This window comes from Vanessa tameamea, chromosome 15 (genome assembly GCF_037043105.1).
Source record: "Vanessa tameamea isolate UH-Manoa-2023 chromosome 15, ilVanTame1 primary haplotype, whole genome shotgun sequence".
NCBI lineage: Eukaryota > Metazoa > Arthropoda > Insecta > Lepidoptera > Nymphalidae > Vanessa > Vanessa tameamea.
Window position 1 is genome coordinate 367,102 of NC_087323.1, and position 18,263 is coordinate 385,364.

General features: G+C 36.9%; 2 protein-coding genes across 3 annotated transcripts; both read right to left on the reverse strand.

Annotated features, from left to right (window-relative positions):
- Positions 1-340: 340 nt before the first annotated feature.
- LOC113396507 (girdin-like) lies at positions 341-8,547 on the reverse strand. The gene is made up of 18 exons (XM_064217093.1): positions 8,449-8,547; positions 7,840-8,277; positions 7,596-7,644; positions 7,487-7,519; positions 7,356-7,382; positions 6,721-6,905; positions 6,418-6,582; positions 5,654-5,862; positions 5,053-5,159; positions 4,641-4,753; positions 4,144-4,240; positions 3,948-4,060; positions 2,886-2,963; positions 2,352-2,474; positions 1,838-1,981; positions 1,410-1,636; positions 1,000-1,132; positions 341-442 (listed from the first exon to the last, which is right to left on the reverse strand). Exons 1-18 carry the CDS (start codon positions 8,545-8,547, stop codon positions 341-343), a joined length of 2,442 nt encoding a protein of 813 aa, XP_064073163.1.
- A 1,490-nt stretch (positions 8,548-10,037) lies between these two features.
- LOC113396551 (V-type proton ATPase catalytic subunit A) lies at positions 10,038-16,766 on the reverse strand. Of its 2 annotated transcripts, none has more exons than XM_026634533.2 (10): positions 16,636-16,766; positions 14,727-14,827; positions 13,578-13,690; positions 13,144-13,371; positions 12,512-12,649; positions 12,250-12,401; positions 11,461-12,178; positions 11,105-11,241; positions 10,837-11,026; positions 10,038-10,751 (listed from the first exon to the last, which is right to left on the reverse strand). In XM_026634533.2, exons 2-10 carry the CDS (start codon positions 14,806-14,808, stop codon positions 10,659-10,661), a joined length of 1,851 nt encoding a protein of 616 aa, XP_026490318.1. In that variant the 5' UTR covers positions 14,809-14,827; positions 16,636-16,766; the 3' UTR covers positions 10,038-10,658. The 2 variants fall into 2 exon arrangements, with proteins under 2 accessions (XP_026490318.1, XP_026490319.1); XM_026634534.2 differs by having other exon boundaries at positions 16,528-16,668.
- Between the last annotated feature and the right edge of the window lie 1,497 nt (positions 16,767-18,263).

Below are 18,263 nucleotides of genomic sequence, written 5' to 3' on the forward strand. Positions count from 1 at the left end.
TCTGTTTAAATTTTACTTTGAAGCAATAATTTATAATAGAAAAAGTCTTGAAATTTTCGGATAACACTTGAATCTTTAGGAACTTTTGTATTATATGTATTTTTTTAAATATTTTTACATATTATAAATATTTATACATATAAATATTTTTAAAATCATTAAATTAAGAAAATAATATGTTCGTCATTGCAAAGTTATGTCGATCAGAAAAAATTACATCTATCAAAAAGATCAAGCTATCTTGTACAGGGTATAGTGATCAACAGTCGGCTACTTTTTTTTCAACGAGTTATCGGCGTTGACAGTTTACCTAGACGTATAAATAACCAAAGAGTCCAATCTACATGGCGTCGGGAGGCGCCGACGAGTCCCCCGCGCCGCGGTCATCGCCGAAAACGTTGCATTCAATACAAGGCCGCAGTTCTTCTTCCAGCATGTACAGCTGAAATAACGAAGCTTGAATTTATAATTGATCTAAAGAAATTTATTTTCTATTACATATTAGATGCGTATAAGATATTTCTATTAATGCTTAATTAAGCATACACTTGTATAATAATAATATTCAATATGAGGTCCTCCTATCTGATTGCACGGGAAAAGAAGACGCACGATCTTCCACTTAACTCTATGGGAAGGCAACCTGACGCGAACACAGAGAGATCAAGTGCAGGACAGGTCTTTAAAGGTTTTCGGACATGAAACAAACAATTCCGACTTTCAATTCCATGCTTAGTAATTACTTAGTAGTTAGTAATTACGTAGTCTAATACATTTAAGTAGCCCCACGTGGGATTCGAACCTAAGTCCTCACAAACTTTGATGAATCTCTTTATGCGGCATAAACCAGAAAAGACGAAGCAGTTAGATAAGGATACTACCTAAATATTTAAGTTTGAAAAATAGAGCTTGTAGTTTTTATAATTAGTATATAAAAAGACTGATACGTAAATTGAATTATTTCTAAGATGAATATTAAATAGGTAAATGTCGCTTTACCCTTCCGTCGCTGCCGTATCCCGTGTACTTTTTCGTAGGAACAGTCTCCAGCGACGCGGGAGAGGCGCGCTCCTTCGTAGTAGTTTCAGTAATAAGCGTATGAGAGCCTCCACACCAGCGGTGACACATGTGCCTAAAGAACCAGACCTACTGTGAATATCACTTTTATATAAATTCAATATGTCGGTGTCACATATTATGTTATAAGAACAAGATACGATGAAAAGATACTATAACAGCGAATATTTTATTAAAAAAAAATTAACAAATGTGACCACAATAGACCGCGTCAAATGAAATGAAAATTAGCCGTTCGGCTATAAAGATCTACCCAGTAGTACTTAACATTTTACACACACAACCAAGAGTCGTCATACAGAGCTGGTAAGACAAAGATATGGTCTACGTACCTATCTCGCTGCGGCTCGTGCTCCTCCAAGTCGCCGAGGCAGGGCGAGGCGAGAGGTGAGGATGGCGGCGATTCCGCGGGCGAGGCGATCGGCGGGGAGACGTGCGCGGTGAGGGGCGGCAGGCGCGGCGGCAGGCCGGACACCGCGTCGCGCGCCTGCATGCTCGCCGCCGCGCCGCACGCGCCGCACAGCGCGTCCGTCGCCAGCTGCCGCGTCAGCAGCGCCGCCTGGGATTGAGGGACCAGTTATCGTGTTGGTAGCGATGGATAGTTTCCGACGCACATAAAATTACTGTTAGACTGCACGCGACTGCACCATTGATGATATGATTCTATATACGACGCACCTTCTCTTCTTCAATAAAACATAGATTAACCTTTCTAGTAAGACGATACTGAAAGTATATAGAGAATATAGTCTTGCAAAACCTTAGGTTCTCCTAGCACGGTAGCCAGCAGTCGTATCTTCTTTTCTAGAAGTTGTAGTTCTTTTTGGGCCTCATCACGTGCAGAAAGCAGATCCACAATCTGCCCTTTGCCGTCAGTTATGCGTGCTAGATCTTTGATGGCTGCCTGTCGTAGTTAATTGGATTAAAATAAATAATTAGATAATACAGATACTCATGCTGGAAAATATGAATATATTTCTCAATAGTTAGCGAAAGCGTTAATATTCACACCAAAAATTGAAGACTCATAATTACATCGAATTAGTTTTTATCATTAATTCATTGTACAGACACAAGACCAAATGTCAAGAAGACGTTAACGACACTTTACACCATCGATGCAGTGCTGACCCTGATATTTACGCTATATATCCCTTGTTCTAGTTATGACACATGCTTAATCAGCCTTCAAACCGGAGCTTGAATGATCTTACGACCAAAACACATAATTGAAAAACGTATGTAATTTAATTGATGAGCAAGAGGTTTATTACCATCCAGGTCATTTCTTGTTTATGGAATTTGTCGTGACACAATTCAATACGTCGCTCGAAATCTGTGCGCGCCTTTGCGAATTCTTCTTCCGACAACAAACCTGCGAGCCGCGAAATGTCCGCCTGTGAATATTAATTTCTAGTATTTTGACGTCTTCAGATCGAAATCAACCTTCTGATATTTGACAACAAATTTAAACTGTAAAAAATAATAAATGACTAAAATTCAAACTGTTTACACTAAAACATCCATCAGAAGATCTTTTCGTTATAAGACTCTTTTTTTAATAGATTTTTCAAATGTTTAGTTTTAGGACCTTTCAAACAAAATATTTCCTTTTTAAGTTTCTTCCACAGAGGTGAAACCCGTAAGAAATTTTATTATATATATGTACATACAATACGCCCACGCATACTTCAGTACAATATCTCTGTAACTATACAAGACCCAAAAATCTGAAAATATCAAATCAACCACCACTGACTCAATACGTCAGTTTAAATTGTATAAATATATTTTTCTGTATTTCATACCTTATCCCTAAGCCCGTCTAAGACCTCGTCTCGATCTGATTTTTGCTCCCGCAGCATCTCGACGCATTCTACCAAGCTCTACATATAGACAATAATTGTTGCATATTATTTAACGTCAACTCTTACTTCTCTGTGTTTTCGAATAAGCACCATAAAATAATTGTATTCTTTACTAGAATTACAAGAAGATAGAATTTACAAGAATTTCAACATTACTTAACTACAAAATGTGATCCTTATTAGCAACAATATTGGCGGGTACAATAATGGAACCTAGTAATACGAGATATCTTATGGTTGAATTCCTTACAATTCTATTTTTGCTGGCAATCAAAGTTTGAAGTTAATTTTAATATTAAAAATATACCAATATTTTTAAATAGAATGAGTTGGAGGCGTCCGCTATCCCTCGAATTATTGATATTAAAAATAAATAAATAAGAATTGCCATCTTTGTATGATAAATAAATGAATAAAATCTTATACTTCGATTATATATTGTCTTAAAATTCCCGGTTACGAAGATTTTTTATAACCTAAGAATGATACGAATTAACGATAATATTCGTCAAGGTTAAATTGATACTCTTACTTCAATTATTTCAATAAATTAAAATCAGAAGCGTAGCGTGCCTTGGCGGGGCCCCGTATAAAAAATTGTTTGGCCCCCTTAGGAAGAGTAAAGAATTCTCATTATTCATGGTCAAGTACAATTTGCGTAAAATTGCTTCTAATGGAAACACCGTTAACCCATGCAGAGGAGTTCGATTTGCTTCGACGGTCTGCTAACAACCAACCGAAGTGGCAATACGGTTTGTTTAAAACATTAGAATAACATAACAAAATGGTCTTGGAATTTGTATGCCTGTCTTATTAATATATGAATAATAGCAGACCGAAAAAAGTCGGTTACTTTCTGAATCTTTTGGTCCTTGTGGTGTAAATGGACCAAATTTAAAAAATATTTTTCGTTTGTATTTAAACATTATACGGGGGCCCCGTATACAGCAGATGCGGCGGTAGCTACGCCCTTGATTAAAATCAACAATAATAGTTCCCCACGTGCATCTCCCCTCCTAGTTGTGAGTGTAGAGTTGTGAGATTCTTGTGAGCGTGCTGTGTGGTCTCCAGTTCCGTCACTAATTCTTGGTAACGTTCCGTCAACTCCACAAGAGCTGTATTGAACAATAACATTAAGCCTTTGCGCTCAGTCATAACATTTATATTTTTAAATCATCTTATACAATTCATAATTTACCCGCATTTTCAGCGTTATTGTTAACATTTTCCAGCTGCGTGAGGCCGGTCTTAAGATCCGTATGTATCTGGACAATTTGCTCTTGAAAACTTCGCATCTGAGCAAAAAAAAATCAAACAAGTTATTTTTTTTAATTTATTACACCAATACCACGTGCCACGTTATCGAAGATCGCAAATTTAAATACGAGAAAATGTTCGTGTAAAAACTATGAAATTCTAACACGTGTGTGTTCAACCCGCATTGAAGTGCCAAACCGTCTCTTATGAGTTTACCCCATCTGGTAAAGTAAATGTAAACAGGCTGTTACTTTACCAGATGGGCTACCTGATGGAAAGAGGTACGATCTGTGAAACTAACTTACTTGCCCGTAATATAATTCAATCGGATTTAGAACACATTTTGAAAACCCTATAAATAACCAAAATAAATAATCTGATAAGAATAAATAAACCAGAAAATATTGAAAACTACACCAAAATAAAACTAATATTTACCTGCGTGGTCAATCCTGAATCAAAACCGCTCAGCTGGTCTGAGTAATCTCCCACCAACGAGTACAGCACCGTGATGCGGTTGTTCAGCTTCAGGGCTACATCCACTTTATCCGCTGATTGAAAAAAAAAAACATCGATTAATAGTACTGCTACAATTCTTTCTAATAAACAAACTTTCACAACTCAGCGTCACATTTATTAAAGTTTTCTGGTATACTGGGTAGAACAACATTCCGTTCAAAGTTCAAGGAGTTTATTTTATTGTACTGCTAAATGTGTGTGAGTGGATTAAATATTTATTACAGTTTCGAAGTTAAGGTAACAGTAGGTGGTCCAATCGGAAGTCTGTCTTCCTCCTATAACCCTAAACAAATCATATAATGAAACAAAATGTCATATTTTGAACTCTCACCCACGGACATTGCAGTGTGGAGGGCATTTTCGGCGGCAGTCGTTGCGCGCATCGTCAAACTGTCTAAGTTTTTCGACAATTCTTCTCTTAGTCCTCGCAAAGCAGAACTTAAAGCAAAAGATTTATTCTCACGTATGGACTTCATAAAACGCAAGTGTAATATGTACAAATAATATTATAAGATTTTAAATTAACGTGGTTATTTTTATTACTAACAGTATTTAAAACGGGATATTTACCATGTTTTTTATTTTTATTTGGTGGAGCGAATGTCTTGTTCTCGTGAACTAGTAGATAATGTCGAAATATCGAGCTCCACCAAATAAAAATAAAAAACATGGTAAATATCCCGTTTTAAATACTGTTAGAAATAATATTATATTATAACCCTGATAACATACTAATTTTAGGTTGAAATCGTTCAGGAGGACATCGATTGTAGAAAAAAATATTGGAAAAAAAAAACCTTTTGTCAACAAAAAGTAAATAAATTATAACATTAAATTCAAAAGTAAATATTTTCTGTTTTATCAAACACCAAACGCAAGTTCTAAGTACTTAAATAGGGAAAGCATTAAAACGAATAGTTCATAGTTCATACTTCAACTCCTCATGAGTGATTGGGGGGCCCATGGATAGTATAGAAGGTCTTGTGGCTACAGACTGTCTGCTAGTCGCTGTAGATGGGCGAGGGGTCGTCGGAGCGGAATGAGCTTTAGGAGGTTTTCCATCGGCCCGTGACATCTGAGACGACTTTGGATCGATCGCTACGGATTTTCTTGAAGGTACCGATTGATGAGATTTCGCTTTCTATAAAATTATAAAAAACAAATATGTAGGTACTAAGAAAACGGAGAGACCAATTACCGTAGACACGGCATAGCATAATATGTTTGAAATTAATATTACCATAAAGGACGTTACTAAATAATTAAAATGAAGTTTACACTGACACAGAGGCAACTAAGACTTTAATTAAACTACATATACATACATATTAAACTACGACGTAACGCAACTTTTATGAAATATGATGGATATCATGATTATAAAGACATAAGTTTCCGAGTCTAACAAGAAAATGAATGAACTAGTTGAGATATTGTAACTCTTTTAATCAACAAATGTTTAACAGTACCGAGGAGCCTCAAACACCTAAAACCACGAATTCGCCCAATGTCATAACTACAATGCACTTATACATATTGAGGGTACTTAAACATTTTAAGCAATTCAGTTTATATCTTCAAATAAAAATTATTATTAAGCTATGTCTGTATGTACATATGATTTTTCTATCATATATATACTTAAACTAGATAACTCATACTTAGTTACAAAGGCTCTACAAATTACATCTCTGACCTCTGGTTTTACGCTTTCTGTCTCATCGGGTATAGTCGGTTCAATTTTAACTCCATCAACCTTTTCAGCTATATCTTCAGGTAACGCACCGGCTGCAGCGAGCTGGGTCAATAGTCCGGTCATACGATTAATGGCATTTTCAGCTGCTTTCACCCGGGCTGTGACCTATGTAAATAAAAATATCGACGTTGGAAGGACTAAATGACGACAGGTATCGGATCAATATTAAGGATTTAAATGACACAATATATTCCTAGATGAATATTTTTAATTAGTCTTAGGAAAAACGATAATATAGCATACCTGCATAGCTTGCATGGCTTCGGGCAGCGTCGCATTTCCTGAAGCAAGATCGCTTTTTAGCTTCTCGTTGTCAGGAAGCACGAGTGGTTTCGGAACTGCTATCTCCATTAAATCATTCACCGCAGCCTCCAGCAGAGCAAATTGTGATTGAGTGACTACGTCTATATTCGCACGACCCCGAGTCTCTGTCATGGTATTGGTAAGAAAATCAAGTTAGTCGTATAAATTAATATATTATATTTGTTAATTATTATTTCTATCAGAATTGTCGATAAAAGATTAACACTAACAAAAATAAAATAATCATTAATGTAAGCGTTGACACTTGACAGCACCACGGATTAGAGATCGCTGACCTAAGCTATTCTGTCACCAGTCCCAACTTATAGTCCTAATTAGCGGGACTCTAGTGTAATTTGATGAATAAATTTGTGCTGTGACAAAAAAGCAGTACTTTTTCATTTATATACATATGTTCTTATCGTTTGCTATCTGCTGTTTAACTGTAGGTGACCATTGTGAAAATACAACATATGTCGTAGAACTGAATGAAAATCCACCATACATTGCTAAGGCAGATTTAAACAGACTTAAAGTTTCAAGTTTTTAACATATGCAATAAATATAAAACTTACCTGTTTGGGTACTCGGACCTTTCTCAACTGAAATCCAAAACCGCTATTATTAATGTTGTACTTGATTAGATTATCTTAACATTTTATTCATATTAAGATCAATAAACGTAAATAGCCCCTGATAATATTACCTACAAGTACTTTCTCTTTGCCCCTTTCAGCTTCTGAAACAGTAAATTAACCAATAAATAAAACCAAAAAATATCGAAATTTTAAATGAAACATTTATAAAAAAACAACCTGTAATTGCAATGGTGGCTGACATTACTCTTGCTTTCTTGGCTTCTTTCTAGATAAAAAAGTAATAAAATACATAATAATGAAACAAAAAATTAAGAATCTAACGAAACGAAGTCACGTCCAACATAACATCAAGATTATTGACGTCAATTTGAGAGCCTGTGGTATTTTGTTAATTTACGCTTATGTAACATTTTTGTTAGATAAGCGCAAACTAACAACGTGAAAAGGTATCAGCACCAACCGTTCGTTCAGCATGATCCATTTCCTTCTCAGCTTTTGCTTTCTCTTTTTCCAACTCTTTTTCTTTATGCCTCTTTTGTTTCTCGGCTCTATCTTTCTCCTTTTTAGTCTGTTTCTCTGTTGCATCTTTATCCTTTCCCATGTATTGCAGGTCCCCTTTTTGCTCTTTCTTTTCAATACTTTCCAAGTCCTTCTGGCCTTCTTTTTCTTTTTTATCTTGTTTTGTACTACGCTCTTCTTTGATTCCCGCCATCCGACGTTTTACCGGTGAACGAGGACTCTTAGAAGATGAACTTTCCGTGGTAGTTTCAGGAGTGCCTTTTAACCGTTGTGGTTTGAAATCCGCGCTTCTGATCTCTACCCTTTGTTCCAGCATACGTAGCTGTCGCGCTAAGATGTGAAGAATCATTTGAACCAATTTGAAATTTACTGTATTTTCCTGGCAATTACAGATAAATTTACAAGTTTTGATTTTGAAAAAAATATAATATGATATTTAGCAATTGTAAAAAATAGTCTCTGATACACTAATCCACCTAACTTTACAAACAAAAGTATATTGAAAATTATTCTTTAACTAATTTGGTTTCAATAATAGCTTTTAACTTACATCCGGCGAACCGAGGGCTCTGTTTATCAGGTCCTCGACACTTATTAAAAGCGCTGAATCGCTCATATTGGGTGATCCATACAATGATTCGGAAGGCATTTTGTAGAAGTGAGTTTATATAGTTTACAGAACCTAAACTCTTTTTCAAAAACAACGTAATTCAATCACTCCAAAGTAAGTCACGGTGATATCTTTTCTCAGAGTAATAATGACAAAACTGTAATGGCCAGTCTATGTTGTATTTTTTTTAGTTTAAAAATATACCTATTTGATACTTATACAGATTAATTGAAGATATCATTAATGTTGATCCATTTAAGGATCTTTTAAAATCCCATGCTGCAAGATGCTAATATTATTGTCGTTTTATAATTTTATTTAAAAAAAAAGTAAATTCACAAAAAATGTTTAACTTATAAATTTTTAGATTATGTTGAAACAAATGGTAGAGCTGCTAAGCTTTTGTGTAGAGCCGGCAAGTAGGGCGAGTGAAGCATGTGATGACACTGCTAACAATCGCATTTTAAAATAATTTTACAAAAAAACAAAATAACATATTTTTATTTGTAACTTTATTCAGTATTTTCGAAAACAAAGTACACATTAGTCGTAGTTGTCTTCTGCCGTTGTCGTCAGCCCATATTTACGAAGGCGCGCCCCTTCACGTTAAATAAACTGTCAGCGTGTTAGTAAATTTTAAGATTACCGCTACACCCAGAACTTCAAGTAATTGAAATTGTATGAGGGATCCTGAGGAAATATGTTGTAATAATTCAATCGATATTACCGCTGTTATATTTATTGATAACAGTATTGCTTACGAGAAGCTATCGATACTATCGATAGTATCAACCTGTGACGATACTATCAATAAAATATAAAATTCCCTTGCTTACTTATCTAACGATAGACAATCGAATGTTTCTCGATAGTGGACTATCAGTATGTAACACACTAAATGCTCATTAAATTTTAACTTATTTACCTATTTCTATTTCTACACCTACCTAAAATTATTGTAAAAAAGATATATAGAAAATTTTAATAAAATTAAAGTTAATATACTGTCATTGTAAACACGAGCATCACTCACACTAATCATCGACATTTAAACGTGCTTTCATGCGCGAATTCTCTATGTATGTATTGTCTATAATATTTAGATGTTAGGTATATTATACTATCAGCGTTTCCAGTGTTCTGCTCTCTTCATCTTTTCTCTTCTTCCAGTACAGTGCACTGTGAGACACATCATGGGTATAGATATGAAATACACAGAACAACGCTGAACGCACCCGTGTGGCCGTGTGGCCGTGTGGCCTCACTCTAAGACCGTAAAAACGGGTGACAACGATGGTGCGTAATGAGGATCAAATCGTATCTCTGGTATTAGAGAAAATATTCATTTTAAATCTGTTTTCAAAAAGCTAGGATTAGTCTCGGCCGAGACCGGTTAATTACCTGCCTTATTATTATTGCTGTTCCTATGAGAGCCTGTGAATTCTCACGTGTACATTTCCAATAAACAAAACAAAACATTTCCTGTGTAAACATTATATTAGATCGGTGGGATAAATAATACAACAAGGTTTAAATTAATATTTATTTATAATAACTTTCGTCTATCAACACGTATCAAGTTCAAACAGCAAGATATACTTTATTGTAGATATTTGTACGCGACAGCTAGCCGCTAGCCGCTACCCGCTAGAAGCAGTTCGTTATAATACTGAACATCGAAAAATATACGGAAAATGCCAAGATTATAAATAAAAACAAAAAAATCCTTTCGAAATATCTAAAAATAATGTGGAATGCACCAGGGACGATAGTATGAGTCACACGATGTTGCCAATAGTAATGTTAGTTCATATAAATATATTTATAATAATCACTAGTAACAACTAGCGCGACCGCGGGAGGACGTCGAGAGAGCCCCGTTGGAGTCTATGTACAGAGGGCGGAGCCCCGACCGCGGGTCTCGTAGAATTCAACGACGGTATTACACTACACATCGAACTGTAACACTTAAACATTTTAAATACGATCAATAATAATTATCTATTAGAATTTTTAATTTCATCAATCCGAAGTTAGGCTTCGGTTTAAATAATATATACCATGGCCACCGCGATATCGACTCTCGACGCGTCGATACGACTCGGCGGCGCTGGTGGTGAGGTGGTGAGGTGGTGAGGAGGCGGGGCGACCTAGTCCTCGAGGTTGCGGAAGGCGGCGGACATGTCTTCGAGGAGCTGGTCGAAATCTGCCTTGATCTTGGCCTCGCCGTCCTTGACGGGGTCCTAGAGTCGCAAACGAGCATGACACATTAAATATTCTCCGACGGTCGGTCGTCGCGCGGGCGGGCGGATCGCGCCGGAGCCTCACCTTGAACTTCATGGAGGAGAGCTGGTAGAGCACGTTGGCCATGGCGTCGCGGATGACGTTCCACGTGACCTTGTTGTCGGACTGCGCCGTGGACTCGACGGCGTGGCGCGACATGTCGTAGAAGGCGATGATGTTCTTCAGCATGCCCACCGTCTTGTAGAACGGGCAGAACCGGTCGTACGACGAGTAGCTGCGGACACACGACACGCGCCTCAGTCGCGACTCGGCGGAGCGAGACTACTAGCGCAGCTAGCGGTCGCGGAGGTACCTGTTCTGTTGCAGGAAGTCGTCCTTGAGCAGTTTGGCGACCTCGAGGGTGATCTTGTCCGTCTCGGCGAGCGACGCTTTACCGACGAGCTGCACGATTTCTGAGAGGTCCTCTTCCTCTTGGAGGATTTCCTTGACCTGCGGACGGCACCGATGTAAGCATGATGACGAATGTTTCGAGATCGATCGTTATTTGTGATGTTCGATGTAAATAAAACTTCGAAATTAACGATTATTACAAATATTGTAAAGACTTTTTTAAAGTATAAATAGTTAATAGAAAATGTAATTTTCAGATAATAGAGGTATGGTGCTACAACTGAGTGCCGACATGGCGAGTTGCCGTGCGGGCCGTACCTTGGTCCGGAGGGGTACGAACTCGGAGTAGTTCTTCTCGTAGAAGTCGTCGAGCGCGCGCATGTACTTGCTGTAGGAGATGAGCCAGTTGATGGAGGGGAAGTGCTTGCGCTGGGCCAGCTTCTTGTCCAAGCCCCAGAACACCTGCACGATACCCAGCGTGGCGGCCGTCACGGGGTCGGAGAAGTCTCCTCCGGGGGGGGACACGGCGCCCACGATGGACACGGAGCCCTCGCGGTCGGGGTTGCCCAGGCACTTGACGCGACCAGCGCGCTCGTAGAACGAGGCCAGACGGGCACCCAGGTACGCGGGATAGCCCGAATCGGCCGGCATCTCCGCCAGACGTCCCGAGATTTCTCTCAGCGCCTCGGCCCATCGCGACGTGGAGTCGGCCATCATGGACACGTTGTAGCCCATGTCACGGAAGTACTCCGACAGAGTGATGCCCGTGTAGATGGAGGCCTCGCGAGCCGCCACCGGCATGTTGGACGTGTTGGCCACGAGCGCCGTACGCTTCATGATGGACTCCGTCACGCCGTCGATCTCCACCGACAGCTCGGGGAAGTCCCGCAACACCTCGGACATCTCGTTACCGCGCTCCCCGCAACCCACGTAGATGATGACGTCGGAGTTGGAGTACTTGGACAGAGCCTGGGAGATCACAGTCTTGCCGCACCCGAAGGCTCCGGGGATGGCGGTGGTTCCGCCCTGGACGCAGCTGCCGGACGAAAGTGAGATTAGCGGGCGGGATTAGAAGAGGGGGCGCGGGGCGCGGGGCGCGCTACTCACGGGAACAGCGAGTCGAGCACGCGCTGGCCGGTGAGCAGCGGGTGGTTGGCGGGCAGCTTCTCGGTGACGGGGCGCGGCTGGCGCACGGGCCACACCTGCAGCATGCTGTACTGCGCCTTCTCGCCGTCGAACTCCGTCTCCAGCACGATGTCCTGTCGCGTGGTGTGTACATGTAGGACGTTTATTTTATACGTAGTCGGGCCGCACGAAGTCATCTTCGTCAGCGCCCAGGAGTACCGGGACGGGCAGGAGGACTACTCACGGTGACTTTGTAGTTCCCGGCGGGCGCGATGTAGGTGACGGTTCCCTTGGCGCGAGGGGGGAGCAGCATCTTGTGTTTCACCAGCGTGTTCTCGTGCACGATACCGTACAGGTCGCCGCCCGTGATGTGCGAGCCGGGCTGCAACACGGACACGTAACTTTCGTAGAAATTGGGTTTCTATGGATCTGCATTATGCTCGGATTTTAAAAAATGTTTTTTTTTTAATAATTAACTTAGGATAATAATGATATGGAAATGATTTTCTTTTTTTTTATGGCATCGGTTGGCGGACGAGCATACGGGCCACCTGACGGTAAGTGGTCACCACCGCCCATAGACAAAGGCACTGTAAGAAATATTAACCATTCCTTACATCACCTATGCCCCACCAACCTTGGGAACTAAGATGTTATGTCCCTTGTGCCTGTGATTACACTGGCTCACTCACCCTTCCAACCGGAACACAACAATACAGAGTACTGTTATTTGGCGGTAGAATATCTGATGAGTGGGTGGTACCCACCCAGACAGGCTTGCACAAAGCCCTACCACCAAGTGAGTTTTCTGATGTTTTTGTCATGTTATGATGGTTAGAGTCCTCCAAAGACAGCATCTTTAGCAATTTCGCATACCTTAACGTTAAGTGGGTTGAATTCCCAGTCGATCTCTCTGGCCAGGCAGGGTACGTTGACACCCTTGGGGATGTAAATGGACTGTGTGAGCTCGTTGATGTCCTTCAGAGGTCTCTGGATACCGTCGAAGATTGAGCCCAGGATACCGGGTCCGAGCTCGACGGACAGGGGTTTACCGGTACGGAGTACTGGGTCACCGACTGTCACGCCCGATGTCTCTTCGTATACCTAGAGAAATAATTGATTATAACAGCAAAATGTATATGGTGTCTATTAAACTGAAAGATAGCAATAGAATATTATGCAATTTTACTTAAATATATACTTTATTAATTTCAAAGCAATTAAATACTTAAAGGTCGACTCGCTTGCGTCAGTCTCATGATATGATTCTGATCGCTTTGGATTTTATTTATCGACTTATCGTCACTCACCTGGATGGTGGCCATGTCACCCTCAAGACGGATAATCTCTCCTACCAGCTCGTTGTAACCGACACGCACCAACTCGTACATAGCGGATCCGGACATCTTCTCCGCTGTGACGACTGATCAAAGACAATAGACATATTATAAATACAAAAGTTATTTAACTATTGTACTCAAGACAAAGACAATATTTTTGTTCCTATTACTATGACTATTTCAATTATTAAAAGACATGGCTTCTGGTTCAATTGTGCTTAATTTGTGGTTATAATTGATTAATCTTATGCCCGGCGATCAAAGGAAATATCGCAAGATTCATTACATAACCTGCACGTATCAGATTAAATTTAGACTAACGATACGGTCGAGCAACGAGACCGTGGACGCCGCCAACACGTGTTGGGGCAGACCTGAGGGGGGTCACCATTGGCCATAGACAATGGCATCGTAAGAAATATTAACCATTCCTCCCAACATCAATGCACCACCAAACTTGGGAACTAATTATAAGATGTTATGTTCCTTGTACCTGTTACACTGGCTCACGCACATTTCAAAACGTTACACAACAATACTAAACTATTGCTGTTTTGCAGTAGAAAATCTGATGGGTTGCACAAAGCCCTACCACCTAGTGGTAACATGTAACGGATACACGAGTCAAAATGGCATATCACTGTAAATTTACAACATTACATGAGTGAGATGCGAAGTGAGTTCTTACAGAACAGCAAAGATAAATTTGAAATACATCAAGACCTTGCTGCATTAACAGTAATCATGTCATTGTCACTGGTAGTTCGTTGCGAAACTTATTTCTAACGAATTAAGAATTTAAATTCTATTACATTGTTTCACTTTGGGGAGATGGATTAGGATTTAGGCAAAGATTAATTAATTATAAACACATTTAGCATATAAATATGTTATCTAAATGGTGCTTTGCTTAGATTTGACCCTGGGACTTTCAGTTAACAATTACATCTTTAATGAACTGGGTCACCATGTACATTATAGACAAATACATGTAACTATATATCTATAATCTGACTCAGTCTATATTAGAACTGAAACTATTTACTTAACATTAAAACACTTATATTCAATAACAGAATGTAAGATTAAAATGAATTAAAGAATTTCAGTTACACTTACCGGGACCGGATACGGCGAAGACATATCCGAATCTCTCCTCATTTTCTTCATTGGCGATCGTCTTCAAACCGCCCTTCGACATTTTGACGATTTATCTAAGCCTGCAAGCATAAGACGGTATTCAATACTAACATTTCCTAACTTGCACCGATTAACACCTGACAATGAGTGCATTACACTTATGCACATTCTTATGGAAATAACATTTAAACTCATATTATTGGCATAAAATAGATACAAAAATACACTAAGTTATCATTTACATAACTATTTCTTGCAGTAAAATATCTGTATTTAATTAATTGGAAAAGATCTATAATTAAAAGCATGAGATTAATCTTTTCTTAAACATTTCGAAATAAAAAGAAAAAATTACCTTTTTTATTAAATCTTAAAACTACACTACACAAGACTAGCTCTGATCCGACTGAATGACAGATCAGCTGATCCTGATCTTTATCTATTTCCAAAAGATAAGAATCATCAATCACTGTCAATAAAAAATTAGAAAATCCTATTTTAAAAAAAATAGTAGATTACGTTCGATGCATGTATCTTAGTTTGGAACTTAAACCTAGTTTTCAAATAAAATAAGGTTTAAAAGAATAATTTTTAACAATAGTTGGCTGGACAAAATTTCCAAGGTTGGGTAGTAAAAATTTATATCTTTATGAAGCAGGAATCATTTTTAATAGGCTGAAAACTACGTGCAGTTCTACCTCAGTCTATAATGACTTTTAACATAAATGTTAATTATAGAATATAGAAGTAGACCTCTGCAAGTTCGGTATTACAATAACTTACCATTCTGTATCCTTAAATTAATTAATACTTTTTGGTTTGCAAGTATGGCTCCTATGAGTTCCCTTAAAGCATACTATTGTGTAATAAATTATGTTTTTTTTTTCCCAAATTTTACCATGATATAATTTTAACAGGAGTTCAAGAGAATCAAACATTTGGTATTATGAGTGAATTGAATGAGTTTATAGAATATTACATAATAATCTATACACTCATTCAATTTATATAAAAACATAAAAATGAACATTTACTTTAAAAATTGTTATAAAATAAAAAATTTATAATTCTAAAATAAAAATTGTAAACCTTACTAAAATAAATAGGCTAATAAGGAATAATAGATGATAGGAAGGAACACATTAGAAAAAAATATTAAATACAAAAGGAAATTCCTTCAATTTAGAAATATTATGGAGAAAATATTCAAACATACATTTAAAATATCAGAAATTAATCATGTATTAATTTTATTGTATTCTTACTTTATGTATTAAATATTTAAATAAAATATTATTTTTTTAAACAGATACAACAACAAATAGGTAAACTCATTTCGACATAATATGGTATGTAATATTAATAAAAATCTAATAAGATTTATTATAGATTACTTATGTAGAAATTTTGCTTTAACTTGAAGAGAAATACAGTGCAAATATGCTTTTCATATAGAATTTGTAAAAAAATATATCAATTAAGTTTTTATTATAAAGAAGCAGGTGTCTCAATGTTAATTTAATGTAGTTTTTGTTGAAATTTTAGACTTAAATTAAGTATCCACCTCAGTCACATGATGAAAATTGGGTGGAACAAAAAGTACTTCCATACAAAATATATGGAATATTTTACACGTAATTATTTATATTAATATAATAGCTGAGATCTAGACAAAAATTACTTAATTGTCCCACTTCTACATCAATAAATAGGATAATTACGTGACAATACAAGATCTAAATGAAAATTTTGAAAACGGCAGAAATACGCAAAAGCTTACCAGGAAAAATCTTAAAATATAAATGTCCACTAAGTATTAACACAAGCACATTAAAAAAACTATGATATATGCAGTATTAAAGCAAATTTATGAAAAAAATCAACTCACGGGACAAGAAAGATGGAAAAGACGATCGGGGAATGGCGGAGTAAAACAACTTATCACAAGACCGATGATAAAAGTTGTGTCAGCTGACCTGAGTCTATGACTCTTGTCTACTATCTTTGGTCAAATTCATTGATTTTTAATTTAAATGATCAAATCACAATAAAAAGCCATAAAATTTATTGTGTTTCTAATGCATAATATGAATACTAAAATAATGATTTCAAAAATATAATATTTTTTTGTTTATCTTGTGATCAAATATTCTAAAAAAGAATAAATATAAATTAATCGGGTATAAGCTAATATCGAAATATCGAACAACTTAATACAAAACAAAAGGACTGCTGTCATAAACAAAATATAAAATTAAAACAATCATTTTAGCCAAGAAAAATCAACGGTCATAGTAATAAAGCACGAAACACATACGTAGAAACACCTAAGAATTTAAAGAAGATAGATGATGTTTTGTAAATGAGGAGTGCTAGAAAGAAGTATTCAGGGCCAAATTTAGGGGCTACAACCCCTGGACCTTACCATGGGATATTTCTCAAACAAAAAACATGCCACTTCCGACGAGCAAACACTGTAATTAAATATAAGAATATAATAATTAAACTATTTTGCCCAGAGGATCGAAATTACTATGACTCAACAGAAAAATGCCTCTAGTATTTTTGCCACCATTATTTTTAATTATTTTTGTATCTATTGAAGGATGTTAATAATTTGTATATAAGTAAAGGTCTATTAACGAAATATACATCAATATATATTTGAAGAAAGTATCTTTTTTTACTAATTATTAAAAGAAGAACATAAAATATTTATAAAAAGTTATTTTTCATTTATTTATTTATTGGAAAAATAATTAGCGGCCCTTTGATGGCCCTCTAGACCTCTAAATCCGGACCCTCAAAGTATGCTGAGATCATTAGCATAGATGTATATTCAAGATTAGCACACTAGCTGTAAACAAATATAATATTAAGTATTATAGTTTATGTATTTCAATCACAATAATTGCAATAGTTACTTAATAAAGTTTGTGTATAAGCTTTAATTATATTAATTTACTATCTAAAAATCAAATTGTATAAACTTTGCTTAACTATGTGTTATTTATGAAATTATTTTTTTTAGAATATTATGTTAAATTTATCTTTTATTAGGGTTATTATGGATTTTTTATTTCGGATCGCGATATGGATACGAATATATTTATAATATTTTACTGGTTTCAGATTGTACATGATTAATTATCAAGTTATAGTTTATAAATAATGATTCATATAAGGTTTTTGACAAACTTAGATCGTTATCGAAAGGTACTTTTAAATAGGTAAACTTTAAGCTGACAAAACTCATAGGCTATTTGACTGGTTTTTAAAATCCATTTTATATTATTTAGTATAGGTTAAGGAACCCAGTAAAAGTTGTTTTTTTTTTAATTCCAGTACATATTTGCTACAAAATATCATATTAAAAATTTCATATTTAAATAGCGCACGAAAACGTCACTTGCCTGTGGCACATATAATCCACATTCGGTAAGCAAACGAGGTTAACAAGCAAGTGACGTAATCATAAACCCGACCAAGCAAGAGCATTTTGGGTCACGTGACAAA

Excerpts from the sequence above, each read along its gene's own strand:
- LOC113396507 (XM_064217093.1), bottom strand. The coding sequence starts at position 8,547 with ATGCCTTCCGAATCATTGTATGGATCACCCAATATGAGCGATTCAGCG. Across the intron at positions 2,964-3,947 it reads AACTAGGAGGGGAGATGCAC|AGCTTGGTAGAATGCGTCGA; the intron begins GTGGGGAACTAT and ends GTCTATATGTAG. Across the intron at positions 2,475-2,885 it reads TAGACGGGCTTAGGGATAAG|GCGGACATTTCGCGGCTCGC; the intron begins GTATGAAATACA and ends TAATATTCACAG.
- LOC113396551 (XM_026634533.2), bottom strand. The coding sequence starts at position 14,808 with ATGTCGAAGGGCGGTTTGAAGACGATCGCCAATGAAGAAAATGAGGAG. Across the intron at positions 11,242-11,460 it reads TCGTACCCCTCCGGACCAAG|GTCAAGGAAATCCTCCAAGA; the intron begins GTACGGCCCGCA and ends TGCCGTCCGCAG. Across the intron at positions 10,752-10,836 it reads TCTCCTCCATGAAGTTCAAG|GACCCCGTCAAGGACGGCGA; the intron begins GTGAGGCTCCGG and ends TTGCGACTCTAG.